This window comes from Bubalus bubalis, chromosome 5 (genome assembly GCF_019923935.1).
Source record: "Bubalus bubalis isolate 160015118507 breed Murrah chromosome 5, NDDB_SH_1, whole genome shotgun sequence".
In the NCBI taxonomy this organism is placed as follows: Eukaryota; Metazoa; Chordata; class Mammalia; order Artiodactyla; family Bovidae; genus Bubalus; species Bubalus bubalis.
In genome coordinates, this window is record NC_059161.1 from 47,266,481 (window position 1) to 47,289,420 (window position 22,940).

At 39.9% G+C, this 22,940-nt stretch overlaps 2 protein-coding genes across 30 annotated transcripts in view; one reads left to right on the top strand and one right to left on the bottom strand.

Moving 5' to 3' along the window:
• Positions 1-1,530, bottom strand: part of CEP170 (centrosomal protein 170) — a 137,601-nt gene extending 136,071 nt beyond the window's left edge. For all 12 annotated transcript variants that reach the window (XM_025287253.3, XM_025287252.3, XM_025287251.3 and 9 more), the window contains exon 1: positions 1,304-1,530. The gene's annotated coding sequence lies outside the window, so the exon portion shown is untranslated. The remainder of the gene's footprint in view (positions 1-1,303) is intronic.
• Positions 1,531-1,909: 379 nt separating this feature from the next.
• The window catches only part of SDCCAG8 (SHH signaling and ciliogenesis regulator SDCCAG8), a 243,518-nt gene continuing 222,487 nt past the window's right edge, over positions 1,910-22,940 (top strand). For all 18 annotated transcript variants that reach the window (XM_044943060.2, XM_025287254.3, XM_044943061.2 and 15 more), the window contains exons 1-4: positions 1,910-2,472; positions 13,999-14,151; positions 15,861-15,943; positions 20,821-20,934. In XM_044943060.2, coding sequence (XP_044798995.2) covers positions 2,406-2,472; positions 13,999-14,151; positions 15,861-15,943; positions 20,821-20,934 — 417 coding nt within the window. In that variant the 5' untranslated portion in view covers positions 1,910-2,405. The remainder of the gene's footprint in view (positions 2,473-13,998; positions 14,152-15,860; positions 15,944-20,820; positions 20,935-22,940) is intronic.

The following is a 22,940-nucleotide window of genomic DNA, read 5'->3' on the forward strand; positions in this document are numbered from 1 at the left end:
TGGATACTGTATTCATAATGTAACTCCCTCCTTTCACATCATTCCTCCACCGGGTCCTCCCCTTCCTGCTTCAATCTCTTTTGCTGGTTTTAATGCCAGTAAACGACTGTATGCACTGTAAGCTTAACAATAAAATCATTTTAAACGATGCATTTTCAATCAAGTACATCATCTACTTCACTGCATTTCTCCCAAGCGGGTAAATTTTCATTAAGAGAATAAAACCATGCATTTAAAAATTCAGAATAAAACCATGCATTTAAAAATTCAGAAACAGAAATGTACCAGGCCTATTTTTAATTTTGAATGCTTAAAAAACAAAACGGAAAGATGTATCCTACCCTACTCCCTTAGGAACGTGAATGCGTTACCCACCCAATGAAAAAACATTCTGCTGGTTCATCTTCCTGCTACACAAACAGCTTTGTCGTCAGGTCCTTCCTAGTCCTTTCTTCATCGTGATCTATTAATTTTACATGGATCACCTTGGCAATGCTTGGATAGGCACTGTCCCTGCCTTCCTGGAGCTTACATTCTCAAAACAAAACAAAACAAAACTCCTCTAAACACTAAAAAAAAAACCCCAAAAAACAGATTTTATGACTTAGGATCCAAATCCCACATCTTCCCGCCCCTGGTTAGGCAGCTGCTAATTCTTCTTTCTCTGGAAGAAATGAAGGGACCCATACCAAAGCCCACATTAGAATCTCAGGACAATGAAGTCGACAGGAAGCCACTCTCTCCTCCCCCGGGTTACTACGGAGCCACAGCCTGCGCGGGTGCTGTGGCCCGGCGGGCTGACTGACACCACATCTTCCACGCCCTCCCACCACGTCCAAAATGCTCTTTGCCAAACCTCTCCAAACCGCCCCACACCCCAAAACCAACCACACAAAAAGGGTCGACACCGGGAGCTGCTCAGACCGGGAAAAAACCCCTTCTCCAGCTGCAGCGCAGCCATTCCCTCCACTGCTCCGCCCGTACCCCTGCAAACAGCTCGGGCGGAGGGGGCTGCACAAAGCCAAGACAGCCAAAGACGACTCAATACGTGGACACTAGCAAGGGAAGCCGGGCCTCTGGACGCGGGGTTGGGGGTCGGGGGAGGGGGGAACTGTTGGGGGGATGGGCGTCCCCGCCGAGTCCCAGGTCCGGGGGAGGGGGCGGCGCGCGGAGCCTCGGGGAAGCGCCCCTCGCCGCTGGCCCGCACCCTCGCCCGCTGCGGGCCGCGCCCGAGCCCCCGCTGCAAACCCGAAGAGCAGGGTGTGGAAAGGCGGCGGCGACGGCATCAGAGCGCATCACTTACCCCTCACTGCTGAGAGGGACCGGACGGGGGGGCGGGGCGCGCCGCGTCCCGTGAGTCTTTCGCAAGCGTCCTCCCCCACCCTGTCGTCGTCGCCGCCGCCGCCGCGGTCGAGCTCTGGGCCCCTCGGCGCTGCTGGGCAATAACGTTATTCCACACACGCTCCGCACATAGCGGTAACGGCAAGGAGCGGCCGCTCAGTGCGCAGGCGCCTGGGGAGAGGGCGAGGAGCCCGGCCCTACCCCTGCTCCGGCCCAGTCCCGGCGAACTCCTACTGCGCAGGCGCCGAGCACAGACAATGAAAAGGAGTTGTGCTGGGGGGGTCTCAACCGCAGGCCTCTCCAGCTGCTGACTGCGCAGGCGTACGCCGAAGACCTGCTTCAACAATGAACAGGACCCGGGCTTTAGCTGGGACCGCAACGGGCTGGGACTACAGTTCCCAGCGGGCAGTGCGCCAACTCCAAGCTGCTGTCGGGTCGCTGGGCTTGATACGATTGCGAGTGTCAGCCGCTTTCACGATCTACACCGTTTGGGAAATTCAGAGCTTTTTCTTGAAAATTTATTTAGCAGAGTTGAGAGATGTTGAGGCTGAAGGGTGTAGGAGCTCGTTATTTGCGCTGTTGAGAATCCTCAAGGATCAACTGCATATTAGTGAATTTAGAAGAATGAATAAAGCCTTTCAACGAGCCCATTCTGTCAGTTAGGTGGTCCAGACAGCAGGATGGGATGAAGGCAGGACTAAGCCTGACTGGGCTACAGAAATGGGCGGAGCCTCCAAACAGTCTCTTGGCAACCGGATCTGGTCGCCAAACCGCCAAAGCGTGAGCTTCGAGCGCGTTGCCCTCTGGGAATTGTAGTCTTTGGGCGGGTTCGTAGGAACTTCGAGACTGTAGACTTAGACACTGAGGACTACAGTTTCCGACGTCCACCACGAGGGCCCGAGGGTGGAAAAAGGCCCGAAATCTCCGGGATTCCTTGCTCGCCTGTGACAGCAGCTGCAGGAAGCAGGCAGGCGCATCGTGGGGGCTGAGGCCTCTTATTCTTGGAGGGGAGGACACTGGACACTTCCCCACGCAACTTCCATCTGTGGCCCCCGAGTGTGTGCATGGCGAAGTCCCCGGAGAACTCTACCCTGGAGGAGATTCTGGGGCAGTATCAACGTAGTCTCCGGGGTGAGTTTCTCCGAACCTCTGTGCCCTAGCCCCTTGATACCAGGACCTCGTGGCTGGGAGATGACCTGGTACGATTCTTGACACCTTGGTTCAGCCTTTGCCAGACTGCAGAGAAAGAAGATGGATGTTGCTGTGGAAGGATTAAATAGTTGTGTTTGTTTTTACGTTTAAGCAGCGTCGTTTCCCTTGATTCCCATAGTGACCTGAACCAACTCCCTGACTGTCTTGGGCATCTTTTTTACCTGAGGCCCGCAGAAACTCTTGGACGGCTCTATGCCTGTTCTGTCCAGTTCTCATACCTCTCTTTATAGTCCAGTAAATTCCTGATGCGCTCTTTACACATTCAAAATATGTGTAAAATTGAATGGGATTTATTGGACCCGGGGGGCGGGGAACCCAGTAATAATTATTTTAATTACAACAGCTTCTATTTAGTGGTCTAGGCTATTTACATACATTAAATCACTTAAAAACTTACAACCTTATGACTGTCCCTCTTCTACACATGGGGAAATAGAGGTCAAAGAGGTTAAGTTAGGCCAAAGCCAACATAGCTGGTTAGTGGCAGAGCCAGGTATTAAATTCAGTCAGACTTGTCTGCCTTGAAAGCCTATGTTTGTCTTTATTAATCATGTCTCAGTTACTATTACTGAAACTTTATTTAGTTAATTCAGATTTTCTTACTATAGTACCCTATGAGTATCATAAGAAAATCTGAATTAACTAAAGTTTCACTAATAGTAATCGTGACATCATTAATAAAAGTGACGTAGTCTATCATCTTGAACATCACATATAACATCTAGAAAACCTCATTTCTCTTATTTTAAGGTAGAAGTTATGATATTATCTACATGGTTCTTGTGAGGAGCAAATGAAATAATTCAAATAAAGCAGTGATTCTTCAGACTTTTTTTTAACCCTTAGCCGTAAGTAAAAATATCTTTTATATGGGTCGTATTCATATAGGCTTGGGGCTTCCCAGGTGACTTAGTGGTAAAGAACTTGCCTGCCAATGCATAAAACACAGGAGACGGGACTTTGATACCTGGGTCGGAATGGTTCCCTGGAGAAGGAAATGGCAACGCACTCCAGTTTTCTTGCCTGGGAAATCTCATGGACAGAGGAGTTTGGCAGGCTACTATCCATACAGTCGCAAAGAGTTGGACACAACTTAGCCACTAAACATGCGCGCATGCATACAGACTAAAATAAAAGTTTCATTAAAGGGTATTTATTCTACTAGAAGTAATTCACTCTACTTTCTGTTCCTTTGCATTTTCTTAACCCTTTAGGTCATGACCAACAGCTTTAAAAATATTTAAAGCATTTAAAACGTTGACTCATTAATTTAGTGCCTACTATACGTTAGACATACCACATGCTGGGGATATCATAAGAAACTAGACAAAGTGACTGTCCTCAGGGAGACTTTGGATTAATGGGGTGAAGGACAGTAAAATAGCTAGAGATTATCACGATAAAAAAAAAAAAAAAGGGTAAAGATCAGTACTTGACACATAAGCCCTCATTAAATGTTAGCTGCAATTTACAATTGGTACTTGTGGCAAAATGAAGATTTTTTTAGGGGATAAGAGACCTGAATCTAGTGAGTCTAGACTTTGAAAGGTTATTACGTATTGTTTCCATCTGTCAGCAGTGTTATAAACTGTCAACATTCTCAGTATTCAAACTGCAAGAGTAAAATCATTGGTCTGGATGAATATCTTCATCAGCCTACTGATGTTTCAAGAGGTGTTAGATACAGAAATAACCACTTATAACTTTTCATTTGAAAACAATAAAATACTGTGCAGAATGATAGTACCAGTGGCATTTAATTTTTGAGGTTGGTTAAAAAAAAATTCTGTTTTCCATTATGTTCCTCCTAGTTCTTCTCCTTTAACCTTAGTATGAACCTTTATTTAAAGAGACTATTTAATATTAGGCATTTTGATGCAGTTAATTTCAAACTGTTATAGTTGTCTCCGACTATTTGTGACCCTGTGGACTGTAGCCTACCAGGCTCCTCTGTCCATGGGATTTTCCAGGCAATAGTACTGGAGTGGATTGCCATTTCCTTCTCCAGGGGATCGAACCCAGAGAAGTTCAATCTACAATCTACATTGTAGTAGAAGTCTACAACCTCCTGCATTGTATGTAGACAGACGCTTTACCGTCTGAGCCACCAGGGAATTCATATATTTAATACCCACAATACTGCTTTCAGTAATTATAGAGTGAAGAGTTCTTATTCAAAGATAAGATATTTTAAAATGAAATAAAAATTTAGTGTTATAACAATGCTGCTGCTGCTGCTGCTAAGTCGCTTCAGTCGTGTCCATCTCTGTGCAGCCCCATAGACGGCAGCCCACCAGGCTCCCCAGTCCCTGGGATTCTCCAGGCAAGAAAACTGGAGCGGGTTGCCGTTTCCTTCTCCAATGCATAAAAGTGAAAAAATAAAGTGAAGTTGCTCAGTCGTGTCTGACTCCTAGCGACCCCATGGACTGCAGCCCACCAGGCCCCTCCGTCCATGGGATTTTCCAGGCAAGTTATAACAATATAAGACAGTAAAAACATAATCAAGAGCAAACAAAGCAGAGAAAAGTTTGTTATTAATTTTTAATGATAGTTGTAACAATAAATTGAGAAATGCAACTAGGAAATTTTCATTGGTTTTCAGCACTTATCATTTATTTAGTAGCATTTTAATTTTTATGTTTATTTATTAAATAGTTTCTATAACAGCTTATGGAAGGAAACAAAACAGAACTAATACCGAAGAGAAGCACGATCAGAAGTTCTTCACTTCACACATTATAAATGACCACTTTTAGATAGGATAATTCCCGTTTAAAGTCAAAATGTGTGGTTCTGAATAAACACAGTATGATGGCATTATTTAGTATATGAAACTTCATTATTTTAAGCATTTGTGTCTGACAACTCTAGAATTGTGTTACTATACAATCAGATAAAATGCAAAAAGTTCTTTTGTTTTTTCCTACTCACCATTACTTCCCCAAAATGTCTTGTCTAGTTCATTCTTAAAGAAAAGGTCATATTCTTGATCTTTCCTCACAAGTTATTTCTCTGGTTAACTCAATAACTATACATGTAATCATTACTAATTCTTTCATTTGTATTTAGCCAGGAAGTAGACATGTAAAAATGCAAAATGGTTTTATAGTTTCCCCATGATAGTTTCTTGTTTTTATAGCTTTTCCTCTTTTCTTTACTTTAAATATAGTATTTGGAACTATTCTGTTAATAGTATATGAAATATATGAGTAGTATATGAAGAATTTGAAGTTCTGATGTAAAAAGCAGAGTCAGTGTTGCTTTCTTGCTTTTGAAACTTAAGTGAATTCTTACCTCTGCTTGAGTCTAATGATCCCATGGCAGCCATGGAAATGGAGCCATCTACAGACTCCATATTCACCACTCATTCTTTCCCTGATGCCTTTCACATGTAGTCACCCTCTGGGGATAATTCTTGCTTTGGATTGTCTGTGCCCTCACTGAGAATTGGAATGGTATAAAAGACTCTTCTTCAAAGTAACAGTTCTGGCAGACAAACTAGAAAGCTTCATTGTCCTACAGATCTGTAATGTATGCCTACATAGTAGATGCTGTAATGTATGCCTACATCGTAGATGATCTAAAAGTTTATTTTCAGTGGTGAACATATCCTAGGTATCCTGGGAGTCACAGTTTAATCTAGAATGAAATGTGACTTGCCCAAATATGGTTAAGTGTTCATTCACTCTTTAGGCATCTAAAATTCAAGACCCACAGAATTATATTGGTAATTGTGAAGTATAGCAAATACCCCTCCACTAAATTTAACACATCATAGTACAAGGTCATGAGGTATAAAATAAACTAGTTCTGTTATAGTATAACAGAAGATTCAGGCTGTTTAAATTCTATACTGTTGAATGTAGTAATATGATGTTGGAAAGAAGGCAAGAACTTGTTAGAAATTCAGTGTCCCAGCCTTAACAACTGAATTATGTTTCGACTGTTGCTGCAGTGTTAGCTGTGGATTCAGTTTTATGCCTGTATTCATTACTCACCTATTCTCCAACTACCTGGCCACTTTGAGTGGGCATAAAGAAATGGAACAAACTTACACTGAAACAGGAATGCAGCATTTACTTTCTGTATGCATTTTATATGGTAATTCCTCCTTTTTCTTTCAACGTTTTGTTATTTTAGGCTCTAGACTGAATATATGGAAGAGTATGATGGAGTCAGAGAAAAGAATACAAAACTAGGATCCAAGTTCCAATTCTTACTGTTGCTTTTCTAATAACCATCTGTGTTCCCTTAGACAAGTTGATAAACTGTTCTTGGATTCTTGTTTCCTCATCTGGAATATGAAAGTTTGGACTAGGAGGTAGGATTATTGCCAGTAGGAACCAAGGAGATGACAAAATGTGTGATGAAGTCAGTGGAAGACACTAGGGAACAGTGAGGCTATGGCCAAACTGGGCAGCTTATGCTTTTCCTGCAAACATTGCAGTTACTTTCTTGCTCTTTCCCTCTTTTCTTCCTTCCCTTTCTTTTATTCTTTTCCCTTCATCCTATACTATGTGGGTCAAGCAAAATATGTGAGAGCTTGGTTCCCCTTCAGCCACTATCTCAGATCTCTAGATCTGTAATGTCCCTTTTATCAACACTGGATTGAATCACATGAATGATAAAAAGTTGTGTTTCCTTATGAGATTAAGGAACTAGGTTCATGGAAAGTGAGAAGTTGAATATGGGAAGAAAATATAAAATTTGGGGGGGGTGATCTTAGTTGATTTAGTTTGATAAAACTGAAAATAATACTGATGTGCCAATTATACATGAGTAAAATATAAACAAGTGTTTGTTGTTGTTTTTTTCATCCCAGAGAAGGATACATATGTAGAAAGCTGATGTTAATCTTACTAGTCCATAATTTGGTCACTGAATTAACCAGCAGTGATGTCATCTGGACCTTTGGCAGACTTAAGGAAACATGTATATAACTTAAGTAAAAGTTCCTCTTTTTCTCAGTTTTACTCATCAAACTTGTATTTCTTCTTCTTTTTTGTTTTTTCTGTTCTTAAATGTGTTCTAAAATTTTAAAATATTTAGGCGCACACTCACACACATTGTCTATGGCTAATGTTTGTTTATTTAACTATCAGCCTCACTGAGACCAAGACAGGCAACAGTGGAAGAAAGGCCCCGGAAGCATTCATTATGAAAATCAAGAAATACAATGATTTGGCTATTAATAAATAAGGATTGGTAATGCAAATGAAATTTTTCAAACATTTAATGACTTTTTTGCTAATAAAATTTAAATTACATATATTCTTTTTTTGTTTTATATACTTACATGGCTGTTCTTAGTAGTTTTAACTTTTATGACTATTTCTTTTACCAGAATACCAAAAAGTAGTAGCATTTCCACTTTCTCCTCCCTAAAACTAATGAGGTAAAATAAACAAAAGACAGGATTTAGCAGCCCCCAAAGCATGTTTTATAAGTAAATAATCATCCATGAAATAATGTAGAACCAAAACAATGGTTTGGTGCTACAAGTTTGTAAGGGCATTTTCACTTCTTAGACATGTTTGTGCAGAAAAGAAGAGACCAGTTTGTTTCTCAAGCTTTTGAGATTTTTTTAAAAGACTCAACCTCTGATCATTTCACCAGTTTATGCTAAGATTTTCCCAGTTTTCACTTAGTGATACTCCTCTGAGAGACAAAAGGGAGGAAAGGCAGCTTGAAACATGCTTGTGTGCTTGCTTTAGCCTTGATTATTGGAGAGCTTCATCAAAGCCCACTGGAACATTTAAAGGAATGATTGCTAAAGAAGCTCTAAAAAATAGCCTTAGAGTATAACTATCGCTTCATGTATTAGGCCTGGAAACAAAATGAAACTAAAGATCAATTTCAAGTTCTTGATCACAGTAGGTATGACAGCTCCTGACACTGGGGTCAGAAGTGCCTCATCTTGGTGGTGATGGCAATGGGTTGTGCTCTGCCTCCCACAGTGGTAGAACAGCTCAATGTCCTGACTGCTTTTCACCAAGTTGTGCCTGTAGTTCCGGTGTAGCAGTGTGGGTAGTCTCTCCTCAAAACTGAGCACTGGCTATCTTGTTTTATTACTATAAACCAGCAGTTATCAATCAGAGTGACTTTTTTTTTTCCATCCAGAAGACATTTGGTAATGTCTGGAGGCACTTTTGATTGTCATAACTGGCAGGGAGAGTTTTACCAGTATCTAGTGGGTAGAGGCCAGGGATGCTGCTGTACAAACACAACATATCCCCTTACAGTCAAGAATTACCAAGTCCAAATGTCCATAGTGCTGAGACTGAGAACCACGATCTAGAAGTAGAAAGGTTATTACTCTTAGCATTTGCTTTGTGAGAACCGTGCTTGAGAATAATTACAATTAAGGATACAGATTGTTTTGGCTGATAATTGTACCTAAGTTCTGCCAGTCTGGCTAGGATAACTTCTTTAATAGGAAAGTGACAGGTGCATAAGTATTCTCAGTTGGTACCAAAAAAAAAAAAAAAAAAAAAGAACCAGGTGCATCCCTCATAATGCATACAGTCAGTCTTGATTTCCCAACATCCATCCATCATTAATGATCTTCCAGACACTGCTCTTAAAGATGTTTACATTCTTATTTGGATTATCTTTCACTTCTTATACCAGCCAGTTTTAACACATTTTTCAGCTATTAGAATCTTACGATAGTATATTTTTTTGAGTTTTGTAGTTTCTACATACAACTTTTAGTCTCTTTAATCATTGTAATTGCCAATTACAGAACTGGTTTTTCTAATTTTGGATTAATGTTGTTTTCATCTTGGTCACATCAATTGTTAGTCCCCCAATAAACAGTGACAACAATCCCCCAAACCAGCTGAGGCCCAGTCAAGTGTGGATGGACACATGCGTCTCTTATCTGGCCGTGGTTTCATTTTTCTGCTTGTCTTCCCAGATCTAAGCTTGTTTTGAGAATTGCAGCTCGCCTCATGCTTAGCCTGGGGAGGTATGGTTCACTGCATGTTTTCTCAGAGACAGCTGGGCACTTCATTGGGTGCGGTTCTGCCTCCTTGTCACCAGGATAATTCTCATTCACATCTCCCAGTACAGATGGAGAATATAGACATTAATAATTCACAGTACGTATGTAAGTGATGATCCTTGGTGTACAAGGACATATTTTTCTTTTTGTTCAAAAACATCTTGATGAAGAGAGGCTCAGTGTTGAGCTAGGAGTTGGAAAGTAGAGCAACTAGATTATAAAAATGAATGAAACAGACAAATTTGTTGGCAGTCAGCAGCTTAAAAACCTTTTCAGTGCTCATTGTATTGATTGATATTTGGATAGTGAACCAGCAGAAATATTATTTACTTACATTTATGTTCATGCGATTCTGTAGGACATAGAGGTTCTATTTCTGTTTGTATTTGTAATTAAGTTTGTATTCAGCCTGTGGTTGATTCTGGGAAGAAGAAATCAGGATGTACTGTGAAATCTGTTAGTATCCTCTCAGGAGAGAAGAGGAACTGAGTATTCTTCCCCACTCGTGGTTATAGATAAAGCTATGCCCATTAACAGTGGGATAGGAAACCCTAACTGGAACCTCCTATCTAATCTGGTTTCCTTACATGTAAGCAGAATGGGGTTAGGGCTTCCCTGGTGGCTCAGTGGTAAAGAATGCACCTGCCAATGCAGGAGATGCAGGTTCTATTTTGGGTCAGGAAGATCCCCTGGCGAAGGACATGGCAACCCACTCCGCTGTTCTTCCCTGGGAAATCCCATCCTTGGCAGGCTACTGTCCATGGGGTCGCAAAAGAGTCGGAAATGACTTAGCAGCTAAACAACAACAAGAAGCAGCAGTTAATGGCATCTAGGGAGTAGTGTTCTTAATAAGGATGATGAGACCAGTTACAATGGCTCCAGTTGAAAAGCAGTGGGGTTTTGTCTGTCTCGAAAGATCTGAGTGTTGTTGTTCCAAGGGATTAACTCTGTTTGTCTGTTGCAGTGTGTATAATTATGTTAGTATGTATGTATTTGAAAAGTGTTTAGCATGTTTTAAAATGTACTCTTGAAATGACTTTAAAATATCACTTACCTCCTTAGTTTTAGTTTCAGGATACAGTTCTTGCAAATTCCTTCTCTTCGTCTCTGATCCTAGCAACTGAAGTCATTCATTGCAAAAAAACACAGACCTTGTATAATCACTAAGAAAAGTGGGATAGTTGTTGAGTTCAATATATTAATATTTCACAAAGTACTATTTTCATAGTACAGTTTAACACATTGTCTTTAAATGTTAAAAATTCTAAAAGATTAAACAGGAATATCAGCAAAGGAATTAAATGGCCTCATAAAACTCTCCCATTATTGTAAGCTAATGAAAGAACTCTACCTGTAGGAATTTTCAAGTACACATTTTTTTTTCAGATTTCCTTTCCTTTTCCTAATATAGCTTGTTAGCTTTTAGTTAGATTAAGTATAAATAAGTAATTATCCTTTGTCTTATAGATGAAGTCATTTGATGGCTCCACAGAGCCTACTTTTAGTGTAATTCAAACCCTTTGTTTCCTTTTAATGGATGCAGTAAAGATAAGTGCTTTATTCATAGATATCAGTGCATAAGTCTAAAATTGTAACACTTCGATATTTCCTTTTCCTTTAACCTGTCTCTTTAGAAAATACTGAGTTACTAAAAAAATATTGCTGCTTCTCATTTTATTGAAACCAGGAATGCATCTTATCTAGACTTTTTAAAACTCATGAGGAATAAAAGGAGGCCAGGCTTGGTTAGTTATCAATGCCAAATTCCTGTCAGAGAAAGGTTTGTGTGGAAATAGGATTTGGTGTGGAGAAAATTGCGGTGATAAATTTATTGGGTCTCGTGTAGATTATCGAACCCTGACCTGAAAGACCTATTTTTGTTAGTTTACTCAAGGGGAAAATGAGTTGCTATAAGTGAAGGACCTATATTAGAGATTTTGTAAGATAGAGAATATTTTTTTCTATTAAGTTTTGGTTATTTTTGTCTGTTTCACACATTCAAATTAATGAGCTTAAAGGAAATAGAATCTATTTTTCAAGGTCCTGTAGAATATATATTTATAAATATATTTTCATCCATGAGGGGTAATGAAAAGATTTTTCATTTTTATAGCTTTCTTAGGATTCTCTTGTAGGCATTAAAGAAGAGGAGTTTTTCTCCTGAATACAAAAGAAGAAGTAGGTCTAACTTGTCAAGAAAGGGCCTAGATCAGAAGAAAGAACTTCATTGGTGTTATTGTTATGCATTGCTCTGAATTAGGGAAAGATTTTACTTAGAAAAAGGTCTCCTCTGAAGATGTTAAGAATTATTTTGATAGAATCCATTTGAGATAGATAATAGCAGTACATGAACTTGCATGGGAATTCACCTTTTTCTAATGTAAATTTCTATGTTAGCTGTATATAAATATTTAATAAATACATGAATTAATGATAACTTTCAAATACAGATGTCAACATTTAAAAATGATGACTGAAACCTGGGTCTCAGCTCTAATGTAAAAGGAACATTTTTTGTTACAGTTAATGTTTCTAGATTGGAACTGGAGAATTAATTATAAGAGATTAGCAGAAGTAACAAGTTTAAACCTGAAAAAGTGTCTGGTCTTTAACTAATGAAATTACCCATCAATTGCCTGATTCTCCAGTTGTCATACATGTAAAAAAATCCATAAAACAGGATAGAGTTATTAGTAATGTCATGTCTAGTGTCATTAGTATATCATAATATTAACATATAATACAGTATCATTACTGGGGCTTCCCCAGTGGCTCACCTGTAAGAATCTGCCTGCAGTGCAGTAGATGCAAGTTTGATCTTGGGTGGGGAAGATCCCCTGGAGGAGGGCGTGGCAACCCACTCCAGTATTCTTGCCTGGAGAATCCCATGGACAGAGGAGCCTGGAGGGCTATGGTCCATAGCGTCACGAAAGAGACATCACTGTAGCGACTGAGCATACATGCACAGTATCGTTACTATATTAGTATATAGTTCTGTTATTAATGTAAGACTTGGATCCTTTGCTAAAGATGTTTTTGGGTGAGTATTTCAGTGAATAATTATTTCAGTTACCTTTTGCTGCTTATCAAGCACAACCCACTCCAGTATTCTTGCCCAGAGGATTTCCATGGACAGAGGAGCCTGGAAGGCTACAGTCAATGGGATCGCAAAGAGTTGGACATGACTGAGCGATTAAGCACACACACATACACACACACACACCCCACACACTCAAGTCACTCTAAAGCTTGATGGCAGAAACCAACAACCAAAAGCATTTTCAGTGTCTCTCACAGATCTGTGGTTTTACCAGACTCCAGCTGGGCAGTTTTCGAGTCTCTTTCATGCACTGTGGGTAGATGACCTCTGGCACTGGAGTCATCAGGAGACTCTGCCAGACTGTTAATGGGGTTGGGCTTCTTTCCTTCTCCTTGTAGTGATCTCAGGGGCTCTCCTTTCCACATGGCCTCTTCAGAGTCTCTCTAGCAGGGTAGCCAGACTTCCTACTTAGTGGCTTGGGGCTCACAAAAACCAACATTCCAAGAGGGTAGAAGCAGCAGCTACCAAACATTTTAAAGATGTGACGGGCCAGGCGTTGTGTTCCTTCCAGTGCATTCTCTTGGTGAGTGCAGGTTACAGATCCACCAAGTTTCAACCTGGGAGAGCACAGGATGTAAGGGTGGGTTCTTTGGGGGCTGTTTTTAGAGATGAACTACAAGAGTAATAGACCTTAAAATACTTAATTTTAGACTATTTATGTTAAGTCTGTGGTAGTGAGTTTAAACTTCAATTCTAAGGGTAATCAGGCATAGTAACTGAGAATTTCTACATAAGATGTAGTCAGCCAGCAGTATATAAGTACAACTATACTAAGTACAGTATATAAGTACAACTATACTGCTCTAAGCACAACAGCTATTCAAATCTTGTTCAGATCTAGGCCAGGTGGTCAGCTGTCTCTTGATGCTAGAGGGCCATGTGGCCCACAGGGACAAGGAGGCTTCTTTGGGTAGGAACTGGATGTGGTGGAATCCCTCTTGCCAGTCTTGCCTATCCACACCGTGCCAAAAGGTGTAGGGGAGTCTTAGGCATTGAGGACTCAGGATCGCGCCTCCCCTGTGAAATTACTGTTTGGGAGTGTGAAGAGGGGGGAAGCCCTCCCATTCAGTCCTCCTTGGCAGTAGAGCTATATACAGTGAATGTCAGTCACAGTGGTGTCAGGGAGCTTAGAGATCATTAAGTCTAACCTCTGCCCTATGAACTTCATCTCACATTTCCTCTGGCATGTTCCTCAGCAAGCTAGAAGCAAAGCTATGCTTTTTTTTCTCCCACGAAGTATCAGAAATGCTTGCTTTTCCTTTAGAAAATGTCTTCTCAAGTCCATGTTCATTTGGTCACCTGGATTTCACTGGCTCTGATTTTCATCGTGCTATTGCAGAACGTGCAAATAGAAGCATTCATCAGTTGAAATGTGCCCTGAGAGAAGGTGATGTCACCGTTGGAGAAGATATGCTAGATCCTTCTTTTAACACCAGTGTAGGAAATGAGGATGCTGAAAATGCCTGGCGAGAACTACAACACAGCCACGCCGGTAAGTGTGAATGTCAGCCCTAACCTGAATGACACACAGTGAATTCTTTAAACTCCATATAGTAACGACGCTAGTCTGTCCTCTACTGCTAGGATTTTAGTCAAGAAACACAAAGCAACTAATCTAGTTCCGTTGCTTTTTCTTTTCCCCTTTGACTTCCCTATGCCTATAGGATATCAAAGCAGTGATTTCTTAAGGTAATTCCAAGCTGCCTCTCCAGCCTCATTTTTCTATCTTCCTTTCAACTATTCATCTTACAAGCCATGTTCTATTCATGCCACCGTATGGTCACGCTTCTCTGCTTTGCATGAGCCATGTGTTCAAACTGTTTTTTTCTCACCCTTTTCTGCATGGTGATCTCCTGTACATCCTTCACACTCTCTTCTCTGTGAAAACAGGCACAGTTACGTGCTTCCTCTTCTTACAGCATTATAGGTAGACCTAGAGCTTCTTATAGGTAGATTTAGAGCTTATAATCCAGACCACCTGACCTGCCACTTGAGAAACCTATATGCAGGTCAGGAAGCAACAGTTAAAACTGGACATGGAACAACAGACTGGTTCCAAATAGGAAAAGGAGTACATCAAGGCTGTATATTGTCACCCTGCTTATTTAACTTCTATGCAGAGTACATCATGAGAAACGCTGGGCTGGAAGAAGCACAAGCTGGAATCAAGATTGCCACGAGAAGTATCAATAACCTCAGATATGCAGATGACACCACCCTTATGGCAGAAAGTGAAGAGGAACTCAAAAGCCTCTTGATGAAAGTGCAGAGTGAAAAAGTTGGCTTAAAGCTCAACATTCAGAAAACGAAGATCATGACATCTGATCCCATCACTTTATGGGAAATAGATGGAGAAACAGTGGAAACAGTGTCAGACTTTCTTTTTTGGGGCTCCAAAATCACTGCAGATGGTGACTGCAGCCATGAAATTAAAAGACGCTTACTCCTTGGAAGGAAAGTTATGACCAACCTAGATAGCATATTCAAAAGCAGAGACATTCCTTTGCCAACAAAGGTCCGTCTAGTCAAGGCTATGGTTTTTCCAGTGGTCATGTATGGATGTGAGAGTTGCACTGTGAAGAAGGCTGAGTGCCGAAGAATTGATGCTTTTGAACTGTGGTGTTGGAGAAGACTCTTGAGAGTCCCTTGGACTGCAAGGAGATCCAACCAGTCCATTCTGAAGGAGCTCAGTCCTGGGATTTCTTTGGAAGGAGTGATGCTAAAGCTGAAACTGCAGTACTTTGGCCACCTCATGCGAAGAGTTGACTCATTGGAAAAGACTCTGATGCTGGGAGGGATTGGGTGCAGGAGAAGAAGGGGACGACAGAGGATGGGATGGCTGGATGGCATCACTGACTCGATAGACATGAGTCTGAGTGAACTCCGGGAGTTTGTGATGGACAGGGAGGCCTGGCGTGCTGCGATTCATGGGGTCGCAAAGAGTCAGACACGACTGAGCGACTGAACTGACTGAACTGAACTGAATCTTGTTTTATATCTGTTAGTTATATATCTCTTGCTCAGTGGATTCTTACCTCTTAAATGATAGAGATTTTCTTATGTTTGTTTTTGTGTCTGTCAATAGCACATTTTGTGATGCATAATACACAAACATTTGTTAGACTGATGGAAGGATAGATGGGTGATGATAAACTATGGATTTAAAATAAGGTGAATAAACCTATTGCTTTTCCTCCATAGTTAATCAACTCAAAGCTTTGTTGCGCCAACAAGCAGCTAAGGAAAGTGAGGCATCTCTAAGAAGACAAGAAACATCCCCTTCGGTAAGTATCACCATTTACGACCTGACAAAAGCATTATTTATCTAACTATGTTTTAATTTTGTGTATCATTTTAGTAGTACATGTGTTAAAAAGATTCTGAGCTGGACATGTTAATAGCAGAAAGTGTTAAAAGAAATGGTCTTCCCTCTGATAATTATTTTGGCCAAAGAAGAGACTTCCATGGCAGAGTGGATTCTGATTTTTTTTAATTTATTATTCACTTGAAAAATGTGAGTGAGGAAATAGTTTGGAGAATTTACTTTGCAACTGTTAGCAAATATTTTTTTTTAAGGAACAATATATGGAAAAGTTTAATCATTGCTTTTTTTTAGAATTTATTATTATTATTATTTATTTATTTTTGGCTGCTTCAGGTCTTAGCTGTGGCACGTAGGGTCTTTGTTGTGGTAAGCAGGACCTTTCATTTGGTGTGCAGACTTCTTTCTAGTTGTGGCGTATAAGGGCTTAGTACTTGTGGCACATGGGCTAGCTGCCCAGGGCCATGTGGGATCTTAGTTCCCCTTCCAGGGATCGAACCAGTATCCCTTGTATTGAAAGGCAGATTCTTCTAGAAAGATGGTAACAACAATCCTACATACAAGGCAGCAAAGGAGACACAGACATGAAAAACAGATTTCTGGACTCAGTGAGAGAAGAAGAGGGTGGGATGATTTGAGAGAATAGCCCTGAAACATGTACATTACCTTATGCCATATGTGGCATGGATGACCAGTGCGAGTTCAATGCATGAAGCAGGACATCCAGGGCCAGTGTTCCATGACAACCTGGAGGAGTGGGGTGGTGAGGTAGGTGGGACGGGGTTTTAGGATGGGGGGAACATATGTATAGCTATGGCTGATTCATGTTGATGTATGGCAAAAGCCATCACAGTATTGTCAAGTAATTATCCTTCAATTAAAATAAATAAATACATTTTAAAAATAAATAATTAAAAAAAGAAAGAAAGGCGATTGTTAACCACTGGACCACCAAGTCCCTAACCATTGCTTTTATAGAGGGGCATATCTGTATTTTTATTATTTTCAGAATTTACTTTCTAATTCTAGCTGTCCTTTGTTTATGTTAAATGTTAAGTTTGAAGTATGTAATCTTTTTCTACATTTAAAAATATATAGTTATAAAATTGTGTGATATGAGAAACTGTACTCTGTTTCTTCTGCAGCTGTTTTCTACTGCTGTTGCTTTCATGGAGCATATTATTTCTGAGTGAAGCAGTGTGAAATAAAGCCTGAGATAGGTGTGAAGGAAGGGTGGAAGTGAGGGAGGGTATTGTGAGGGAAGCGTATATGTGAGGAGAAGCTGGGTGGGAGGAAGAGTTCTGTAGAGAAAGGGTACTGTGAAGCAAGGACTTGGCCAGGTTTAAATGGTCAAAATAGTCTATGCTTTAGCGTGATCTAGGGGCTATCATGTACTCTCTGTGAGAGAGTTCTCACAGGGTTTTTATAGTAACAAGGTAAGGTCACATATTTAAAATTCTTTGGAAACCTATGAAGTATGACACAAATAGAAAATGTCATGGCAACAATAACCACCTTGCATTTTCAGTGTGACTGTTGGATACCCAGGCTACATGCTGAAAACTTGAAGACATGTCACTTTCCTTTACTCACAGCTGAAATGTCCTAAGAGTACCCGCATATTAACACTTCATTCCAGCCTGACACAGACTTTCATGCTTAATTCCCACTTTAGAGAAATGGACTACATGTTCATATTCAATATTTGCAGATATAAACTATAATTTTGATAAAATATTTTATCATTCAGTGAATTTATTACTGTTTACTCCTAGTTTCTAGAATGCTCTTAAGCATATATGGGTGGAGTACTTTTAAGTCTAGTAGATTAAGTTGCTGTATCTGTTGAATGCTCAGACATGCTTCTTAGCATTTTTAAGATAATACTGAGCAGTGATATTGCAAAACTGATTGACTTTAAATAAGCAAGAAGACTCATCAAGATGATCAATTCAATATATACAGTATATACCAATCAGATCAGATCAGTTGCACAGTCTTGTCCGACTCTTTGCGACCCCATGAATCGTAGCACGCCAGGCCTCCCTGTCCATCACCAACTCCTGGAATTCACTCAGACTCACGTCCATCGAGTCAGTGATGCCATCCAGCCATCCCATCCTCTGTCGTCCCCTTCTTCTCCTGCCCCCAATCCCTCCCAGCATCAGAGTCTTTTCCAATGAGTCAACCCTTCGCATGAGGTGGCCAAAGTACTGGAGTTTCAGCTTTAGCATCAGTCCTTCCAAAGAAATCCCAGGACTGATCTCCTTCAGAATGGACTGGTTGGATCTCCTTGCAGTCCAAGGGACTCTCAAGAGTCTTCTCCAACACCACAGTTCAAAAGCATCAATTCTTCGGCGCTCAGCCTTCTTCACAGTGCAACTCTCACATCCATACATGACCACAGGAAAAACCATAGCCTTGACTAGACGGACCTTTGTTGGCAAAGTAATGTCTCTGCTTTTGAATATGCTATCTAGGTTGGTCATAACTTTCCTTCCAAGGAGTAAGCGTCTTTTAATTTCATGGCTGCAGTCACCATCTGCAGTGATTTTGGAGCCCCAAAAAAGAAAGTCTGACACTGTTTCCACTGTTTCTCCATCTATTTCCCATAAAGTGATGGGATCAGATGCCATGATCTTCGTTTTCTGAATGTTGAGCTTTAAGCCAACTTTTTCACTCTGCACTTTCATCAAGAGGCTTTTGAGTTCCTCTTCACTTTCTGCCATAAGGGTGGTGTCATCTGCATATCTGAAGTTATTGATACTTCTCGTGGCAATCTTGATTCCAGCTTGTGCTTCTTCCAGCCCAGCGTTTCTCATGATGTACTCTGCATAGAAGTTAAATAAGCAGGGTGACAATATACAGCCTTGACGAGCTCCTTTTCCTATTTCAATACATAGGTCTATTTATATTGGCTCTCTGTGAAAGAATGGAATTTAGACCCTAAATCTATACAACCTACATATGATGATTACAAGCCATAATAATAAGTAGCTTTTGAAGACTGTACCCCTTAGAATGCAGTTTCATAGCCAGTATGACATATGAGAAATATGTGGCTGTATTAAGAGTGAAATGAGGCAGTGTTGAGGTAGAAAATATGTCTAAACATTATTACTTGTTATTTTAAAATATGGGCATTCAAACTATGATAAACATACAAGTGATTGTATATGAACCTTTTCCACATGATACTAGCCTGTTTTTAATTTTCACATTGATTTTGCCCTATGTATACACATAGTATGGAGAAGGTAATGGCACCCCACTCCAGTACTCTTGCCTGGAAAATCCCATGGACGAAGGAGCCTGGTGGGCTGCAGTCCATGGGGTCGCTAGGAGTCGGACACAACTGAGCAACTTCACTTTCACTTTTCACTTTCATGCACTGGAGAAGGAAATGGCAACGCACTCCAGTGTTCTTGCCTGGAGAACCCCAGGGACGGGGGAGCCTAGTGGGCTGCTGTCTATGGGGTCGCACAGAGTCGGACACGACTAAAGCGACTTAGCAGCAGCAGCAGCATGCACCAAACCCCTTTCTATTAATGTCAATTATTATAATTAGTTGCTTTCTATTTACCACAGATAATTCATTTAATTAACATGTCTTTTGGTTTTAAATTTATTAAATGTGGCCAGAAGCAAAGCTCTGCTTAATTATTCTGCCATGAGAGCTGGTACTTCACCATTTATAGGAATTTCTGCTGTGTTGAAAAACAAAATGATTGTGTGTCTCACCTCAAACTTTCCTCTGGATTCATCTAACTGGTAAACCTTCATTTTCCCTTTTCCTAACTTCCTCTTTTCTTTAAATAATATCATGGTAGGAGTAATAGTAGTAGTAGTGGTAGTAGTGGTAGTCACTCAGTCGTGTCTGACTCTTTGCGACCCCATGGACTATGGCCCACCAGGCTCTTCTGTCCATGGGATTCTTCAGGCAAGAATACTGGAGTAGATATATGGTTTATAAATCATTTTACAATCATTCTAGGATAAAGTAAGATGGATATTAAAAATCAATTATAGGACTGCTGCAAAAGTAAAGAGAATTAACATTTTTTTTCTAAAGTCCTCAGCGCAGTGTCTCACTTGCATGTATATCTGCTTCAGCACTCTAGTTCTGGAGGCTCCAGAGCAGCATAGTCTGCAATTGCCTTAAGTATTAGGGTCAAAAATAAAAAACCAGGAAAAAAAAATAAATAAAAATAAAAAACCAGGTTTTGCTAGTGTACTTCTTTGTAGATAAAATTTTACCTCAGTGACACACATTTGGCATCAGATACTTGTCTAAAGAATCCCTTCTTCAGGCAGCTGTCCTGCAGTTTTAGCTAGCAGCTCTCTTCTATGATGATTTCTTAAAAAGCTATCCCTTCATCTCAAAATTACTGAATAGCACGTCACATTTCCAGATGGCTCAAATAGGTGGTTCATCCCAAGCCAAATTATACTACTTGAGCATTTTTCCATTTGCTGTGTGCTTTTTACAACCATTTTCCTTTTCCCTCTTTAGAGGGATGGTATGGGGAGGGAGGAGGGAGGAGGGTTCAGGATGGGGAACACATGTATACCTGTGGTGGATTCATTTTGATATTTGGCAAAACTAATACAATTATGTAAAGTTTAAAAATAAAAAATAAAAAAAATAGTCTTCATATTCCTGAATCTTATCTATTTATAGAATTTATAAGATGAAATAATACTGTTAGCCGCACTGTGATTTAGTCTATGTTTATTCTATGTTTATATGACATAAGTGCTAAATTGAGTATGGAGACGGTATTAACTGATTCTTTGCTAAATCCAAACATGCTTCATTTGTTTTCCCTTTTGCCTTAGAGGTCATCAGAATGTGAGGAAACCAGTATGCCTACTGTGCACAATCTTGTTCCTATCATCAATGACCAGTCTCAGTACATTTATCATTTAGAGGCAGAAGTCAAGTTCTGCAAGGTAAGTATCCCATTAAAAATTTAAGCCAGACTATATTAAAATTGTTATTAATAATAATATCTTGTGTGAAAAATTGCTATTAATTAGTCTTCATGTTTATAGCAACACCTTGATGGTTGCCATCTTTCTGTGACTGAAAAGTCTGATGTGTAATGAGAGCTTCTCAAGCTTGGAATGGTACTCCTGACCATGCCATTCCTGAGTACTTAATTTCCCAGTAGTTTATAATTATATAGTAGTCTGTAATATTTTGATAATATTCTCTTACGTTTTAGAATTTTTCCTTTCCACTCTGTTGGCTTTAGCCCAGCTTATGGCAAATGCTTTGGAATAGTAATACCACTCATTCTCCCACTCTTGTCAACCTGTTGAAATCATAGTGCAGCAAATAGGGAGTCTAAGCTGGTAGACTATATCTACCCCTTGTCAGTATAAAGGTTCTTACTGTAACTTTGAATGAAGATAGCTCATGGGGTACTGATACTTAAAATCAAGAAACCAAATGTTGTCACTTACGGCTTATAACACTATATGTTGCATGACTGTATGAGGTTTAGTAATGTTTTTAATGCCTTCCCAAAGTATGTTAGTGTCTTCATTTTTTTTTTTTTAATATTAATACATCAGATTATGTGATTTTTTATAGAACTTAGTGATACATTTTGTATCGTGTATTATATTTTCAACATATGGTTCCTCTTCCAAAGTGTAAGTCTGGTATGTATGTAGCTTAAGAAACCTTTAAATATTTCATTGTCAGCTTTTTAAGGGAGTTTCCTGATCTTAGCATGTCATTTCTCCTTGTTCTTGGAGGACACACTCATTATTATTCAGGTATTCTTGGATTACTAGAAAAGCTGAAATAGCATCCTAGGGCTCATTCCATTAATAAGCTTCTATTAATCACTAAAATGCTGTGAGTAAAACCTGAAAGATATTGTAGGGGAGATAAAACATTAGCTCTGCCCTTTTAGTGTCTGTGGTTGGGCCTTTAAATTAAACCGACATAAGATAGATTAACAGGATAAAAGGATACACATTTATTTAATGTAAGATTTATGTGACATGGGAGCCTTCATAAGGAAATGAAGACCTGAAGAAGTGGTGAAACCTAAGTGCTTTTGTACTTGGTTGAACAAAGAGAGGCAGCTGTGGAAATGTACCAAAAATATGTGGGGAGGCTAAAGAAGATGAGTTCTTTTAACAGGGTCTGTTTGTACAGATTTCTCTCAGTCTCTACTCCCTGTCTCTGGTGATAAGACTGTTCTTTCTTCCTGGCATAGGGAGGGCATCGTTCACATGGGAGTTTTAGTCCTGCTTGCTGGAAAAAAAGGGGAAGTCAGAGCAGACTTGTGCCTGCTGTTTTTCGCGGGCCCTTAGCTCAAGATAATTCTTCCAGAGTGGCATATTTTGAGATGGCAGATTCTTCCACTGTGTAATAAAAATCGTAATAAAGTTACCATCTAGTTGAGAGCACTATTACCTATGAGAATCACAGCAACATGATAGTAAAGATACAGTGTGGTCCTTTATTTTGTGGTATAAACTTAGTCATAATAAGAGAAGAAGGTTACTAAAAGCTCAGTCTTCGAGGATGTTTTTATGGGAGAGAAAAATCTTAAGGTGTAGGATTGTTAGATCAGCAGAAGGGAGATGAAAGAATTTTAAAGGAAAAACAGCAACAGTGGAAGAAAATATTCAGGATGAATATGATTTATTTATGGGGGTCATGAGGCATCTAGTCTACATTCCTTCAATGGAAGATATCTCTTAGAAATTATTAAAATAATGCTGAATTGGTTAAATAGAAGATTGCAAAATCCTTGAAAGTCAGACAGAGTATACATTTGATACATGTTAACAAGGAAGCAGGATATTGAGAGTAATGTTTCAGGGTTTTTTTGTTTTTTAGATCAGCTTTAGGTTTACAGAAAAAGTGGATGGAAAATACATAGAATTATCCTGTATTCCCATGTACTTTATAGCTCCCCAGCAGTTCCCCTGCT